Consider the following 6,000-nt stretch of genomic DNA (forward strand, 5'->3'; position numbering starts at 1 on the left):
GTCCGATCTGGTGGGCAGCTCCTGCCACCAGAACCTCCCCCCGCCTCCAAACCATAGAGCTGTTGTTTCACGTGTCAATTCTTTCAAGGCTCTGGAATAGTGGTTATCCAGAAACATCCAGTTTGGAGAGTACCACAGTACCACACCTTTTTGGTTTCCTCTCGGCACAGGGTACCACTGGCTCTCCTGCCAGTGTCTCATATGATCACCGTTACTGAAAATAGAGAGGAAGCATCATCTTGACTTACATGAACTGCACTTTCCCAGTGGAAACACAGAAGCAATATGACCTGACAGAAAGTATATCTGCTGGGTGTGATTCAAGGGAGTGACTCTGTAGAAAGCCTCTTTTGAAGTCCAGTGTTATGTCCTGGCAGCTGTTACTGCAGATATATCTAGTTTTTTTCCCTGAGCTGTTAAATTTGTGTTCATTCTGTTCTTTGAGTATTGACTGTTAGGTGGGCAAAATTATATTTTCTGACAAAAAGCTGGGCATGGTTCATTTAAATGCCATTTTTGATGATGGATGTTGCATTTCAGATTTTTTTGAGATCTTGCCTTCATTGCTGAGCGGTAAGAATCATGGTTCTTGTTGTCCTTGGAATTGTTTTCTGGGGAAAATATTCCAGGCGGAGAACTTAGCAGTTACTGGAATTCTCTTAGCTTTCTATAGATTTTTCCTGTTTTCCAAGAGTTTGTGGCCACTTACAAAGGATTACCAAAGCCTTAAAGAAAATTGAGACCTGTTTGTTGAAATACCAACACTCTGAGAAATTTTTACATTGCCATAGAATAATTCAAAAACATCTGCTAGCATTTCATAGTATGCCTTAATAGTTTTTGAGAGTTCTGGAAATTGTAAAAGTTGCCAAAGATTTGGCATACCAAAGAGGTATTCAATTACAAAAATAGGTCCCTCTTACTTCCTACTGATGTAGGATTTTTCTGACAAATATACTTGTCTCTTAAGGCACACAGTATACCAAATGGGACTTCTTTTTGTTGAGAGGTTAACATTTTGCAGCTGAGTAAAATATCTTCCTGTTGAGAAACTGTATTGATATTTCAGGATTTTTTTTCTTTTTCAGTTCTTTAATTCTCGTTTTATCCTGTTCTTACGAATGTGGGAGATGGTTGCAGGATATGTATTGAAAGTCCATAATTTCTGGGTTTATGCTTGAGGAAATAATTTACGAGTGCTATTGTACCACTGACTGTTTTACATGAAATGCTTAATTTAAATACAGCACAGTTGTTTGTTTGTTTTTTTTAATCTTGAAGCCGTATTCTTTTCATATTAATTGCAAACATTTGTAATCTGTGATGTTAGTGCATAACTCAGCTATTTTACATGTAAACCAAACTTTTTTTAAAAAAACAAAACAAAACCCACGCCCTTGTTCAAATGCTCAAATGTTAGGAAATGCCAGAATTAAAGCCCAAGCTGAAGATCCATTAAGTTCTAATAGTCAGAAATGAGCATCAGTGTGTCCTCTAGGCACCATATCACCCTTAAAGACAAATTCAGCATTGTATCCTAATGCCTTTCTTCTGGAAAAACCCTACACATTTGTAATTGCCTGCTGCAAATTTGTACTTCACAGTATGATGTAGGAGAATGCTCTGAAGTGGCTTTCCTCTCCTGCCTTTTTCCAGGTGCACCTCTAGAAGTAGCCCAGGTCTGGAAGACCATGTTCCAGATTCTCCACAGCTGGAGAGTCATAAGTAAGTTTGACTGACTGACCGTCCAAGATTCTGGAACTTGCTTTCTGTGTGTTGTGCTGACCGTGTTCTTGATCTTGCCTCATAATGTTATTTGGTTTTTTTGCAGTCCTTGGTTAGCCGCATCACCAGCTAGCTCTCCTGTGACAGCGCCTGTCATGTTTTCAGCTATTGTAGAAGAAGAGCTCCAGCAAGAAGCTGCTCTTATTCGGAGCAGAGAAAAACCGTTGGCTTTGATCCAGGTAAAGTGCTAAATTACTGCAGCTGTGAAGTAACACAAGGAGTTTCCAATGGCTGTTTCAGAGATCAGTTTTTATGATTAATTATATATTGGTACACTTAGTATAATTTACATAATGATATTAAATATAATTTAATAATAACTTCACATTGCTGTTTGATAACGTAGCCCTATATTAAAGTCAAATTGACTACTGAGTCCATGATTAATGCATTCACAGCATCAGAGAGTGGTTGAGGTTGGAAGGAACCTCTGGAAATTGTCTAATCCAAACCCTTGTTCAAAGCAGGGTCAGTTAGAGCAGATTGCTCAAAGATGCGTCCAGGCAGCTTTTGAATATCTATAAGGATGAAGACTCCGTAGCCTCTCTGGAAAACCGGTTCCAGTGTCTAACCACTCTGACAGTAAAAAATATTTTTATATTTAAATGCAATTTTCTGTATTTCAATCTGTGGCCATTGCCTCTTCTCCTGTTACTGGGCACCACTGAGAAGAGCGTGACTCAGTTGTCTTTATTCTCTCCCATCAGATGTTTATACACTTTGATAAGATCTCCCTAAGGCTTCTCTTCTCCATGCTAAACAACTGCAGCATGCTCAGCGTCTCCTCGTATGTCAGATGCTCCAAGCTCTTAATCGTTTTTGTGTCCATTCACTGGACTGTCTCCAGTAGGTCCGTGACTCTCTTGTACTGGAGAATCCAGAACTGGACCTAGCACTCCAAATGTCTCTCACCAGTGCTGAGTAGAGGGGAAAGATCACCTGTCTCAATCTACTGGCAGTGCTGTCCCTCGTAGAGCACAGGAGGCTGTTGCCCTCCTTTGCCACATGAGCACATCGCTAGCTTAATAGTCAGTCTGTCCACGAGGACCTCAGATCCTTTTATGCTAAGCTGCTTTCCAGCCTGTTGGACCCCAGTGTGTACTGGTGCTTGGGTTTATTTTTCCCAGGAGCTGGACTTTGCTTTTCCCTGTGTTGAACTTCATGGCAGCTCAACCATCTGACATATCAGACACTCCTTCCCATTTTGTATTGTCTGCAACCTTGCTGAAGGTGCACTCTGTCTCATCATGTGGGTAATTAATGAAGATGTTAAACGGTACTGGCCCTAGTCTCAGTCTCGGTATTGGTGCTAGTGACTGTCTTCTAGCTGGACTTTGTGCCACTGATCAAAACCCTTTGAGATCACCAGTTCAGCCGGTTTTCAGTCCATTTATATTGTCCATACTTAAGCTTGTCCACTTAAGCTCTTTGTCTGTACATAAACTCACCACTTTCCTAGCAATCACACTAGGAGGGTGACTGGTAAGTAGTCACCCATATCCTCCTTGCCCTTCTTGAAGGTAGGAATGACACTTGCTTCCTTCCAGTCCTCAGAAAACAACCCTTATTGCCACAAACTTTTCAATATTTTTTTGAAAGTGAGCTTACAGTCATACTGGCCAGCTCTTATCTCAAGGGCCTGGGATCGCTGAAGGCTGACCTTACGACTAAAGACAGAGATGAAGGCAGCTGTTAGTTCCCCAGCCTTTTCCATGTCCGTTGTCATTCAGCAGTGGGCCCAGATTGTCTTGTTCCTGCTGTAGGAGCCTTTCATGTTGCCCTTCATGTCCCTTGCCAGATTGAAGTCCAAATGAACTTTGACTTTCCTAATTCTGTTCCTGTGTGCTCAGACAATGTCTCTGTTTTCCTGCTGGGTCACTTTCTCTGCTTCTGTCTCTTGTATGCTTCCTTTTTGTTTGAGGTTTGTCAGGAACTCTTTTTTTTTTTTTTGTCTATGCACACCTCCTGCCACTCTTGCTTGGCTTCCTACTCATTAGCATGGATCATTCTTAAGCATGGAGGAGGTGATCTTACCAACTATCCTGGACCCTTCTTCTTTCCAGGGCCATATCCCATGATTTTTTTCCATGCAGATCCCTGAACAGATCATAGTCTTCTCTTCTGAAGTCCCAGGTTGTTATCCTGTTATTTGTCTCGTTCCCATTTCTCAGGATCCTGAGCTTCATCTTATGGTCATTGCCCTTGACCTTCTCATCTCTGACCAATCCTTCTTGGTTTGTAAGTAGGAGATCCAGCAGTGTCTCCCTTCATCAGCTCCTTGATCATCTGTGTTAGGAAGTTTTCACCAGTGCCAGCCTCCTGGAGTGCGTGTACCCTGCTGTGTTGCCTTACCAGCAGATATCAGGGTGGCTCAAGTTTCCCATGAGGAACCAGCAGATACCAGGGTGGCTCAAGTTTCCAATGAGGAGCAGGGCCTGCAAACAAGTGTTTGAAGAAGGCCTCATCTACTACTGCTTCCTGATTAGGAGATCTGTAGCAGACATGCATTCAGGACCAGTAAAGCAAGTTTGTGACCATGTTGCTGGTGTAAATGTAGGTCTAACACTGACATACATGTTCTTTTTTCCTTACAGATCGAAGAGTGTGCTATTCAAGATTTGTTAATCCACTATGAAGCTTTTGACAACCCTGATGAATTTGTGACTGTGGAAAGGGCTCCACAGAGACCTATAGCAGCACCTATGTGGAACAAGCACTAATTTGTACTCTTCACAGTCCATGTTTATGTGCACAAGTTCTAATTCTTGATACAAGTGAAATGGGACTGGAAAAACAGGAATCATGTAATTTTTAACATCAGCATTAAAACACTGCACATAATCACTAGGTATTTGTTAGAGAGAATGGAAATAATGTGTTCACTGTGTCCTTTACTCACAATATATATTGTATGTATGTTTTGAGAGAATTTCTTTAACAAGACATATTATTAGTAATGTTACATGAAGCTGTAGTTTGGAAATGCATCTGCTAATCTTAAATTGTGAGGGTTTTTTGTTAAATACACAGGTGACTGAAAACCAAGTGCTTATTTTATGATTTAATGTAGAATTGAATGTGCAGAATTATACATCTTTAAAGTTTGGGGGGAAAGGGGATATGTTCTTCAGAGCTTTCTGGCAAATTGGGAATATTGGAAAACGTTTGTGCTTGAACTTCATGTAAAAGTACAGTTTGATAACGCAGTTTTCCTGAAGTTATGTGTGTAGGTACTGGTTCTTTGTTGTGGCCAGTACTTTTTACTGTCGTGCTCCACGATGAACCTCAGCATCTGGCCATTGCCTGCTCGCAGTTCAGTCGTGCATGTGTTTTTCACTGTTGTGAGACCGGCCTCCGAGCAGTCAGCTCTGTTGTGAACTAAAGCACACAGTTGAATAGAACATGGTGGCACTTTATGAGCTCATCTGTAGTCTTATTCTGGCAAATATGGTACGGTTTTAGAACCACTGTGTTTAAGGTACAATTCACTTGAAGTGCTGAGGAAATAAAAGATCTATGTATTCATTATTAAAGCTATAGGGACGAGTGCTTGACTGTGGAATTTGCAAACACCTGCCCTTCAAAGATTATCATAGGTGGCTTTCGGTATTGTGTGTTCCAAAGTTCGCTGTGCCTGGTTTAAGCAAATTTATATTATATATATAAAAGAAAAAAAAAAAGTAGCCTTATCGGCAATATTCTGCCTAGTTTGTCCGTTTGTGTGTTTGAGCTTGTACTTTTTCTATAGTGTCAGTACTCATGAACTCTGGAAAACTGGAATGGAGAGAGCTACAGAAGATGAATGTAGAGAATTGATCACTGTGTGATAAGAGTTGAATCTTGAAAAAAAATCTATGTAGATATGTGTAATGGTTTCAGGTCAAGCTACACCAAAAAGTCCCCCACAAAAATTGTAAACAAATGCAATAAACCATAAAATCTTGATTTACACAAAGTTAGTATACTTTTATGTGCTGTCTCTATATAATCCATGCTTTAGGTAACTACAGAGTAACCTAAAAGTATTTCTTTTGTGTATAAAATGAGAACTGTAGGCATTTTGAAGCTATACAGGGAAAGGAAGATGTAGCTTTTAATTCTATCTTATATTCTGCTGGTGATTCATTCACTATGCTGCAGAAAATACTTGCATTAAGCGCTTTACTTGATGCGCTGCAGGGCCTTGGGGCCTGCTGAAACTATCCTTCTGAATTA

The 6,000-nt window shown here is 40.5% G+C and overlaps 1 protein-coding gene across 1 annotated transcript in view; it reads left to right on the top strand.

Annotated features, from left to right (window-relative positions):
- The window catches only part of IBTK (inhibitor of Bruton tyrosine kinase), a 67,202-nt gene extending 61,489 nt beyond the window's left edge, over nt 1-5,713 (top strand). Inside the window, 3 exon segments of the mRNA XM_086631343.1 lie at nt 1,657-1,725; nt 1,832-1,964; nt 4,380-5,713. Coding sequence (XP_086487469.1) covers nt 1,657-1,725; nt 1,832-1,964; nt 4,380-4,505 — 328 coding nt within the window. The 3' untranslated portion in view covers nt 4,506-5,713.
- The last annotated feature ends 287 nt before the right edge of the window (nt 5,714-6,000 follow it).

Source organism: Tauraco erythrolophus, chromosome 2 (genome assembly GCF_009769465.1).
Source record: "Tauraco erythrolophus isolate bTauEry1 chromosome 2, bTauEry1.pri, whole genome shotgun sequence".
In the NCBI taxonomy this organism is placed as follows: Eukaryota; Metazoa; Chordata; class Aves; order Musophagiformes; family Musophagidae; genus Tauraco; species Tauraco erythrolophus.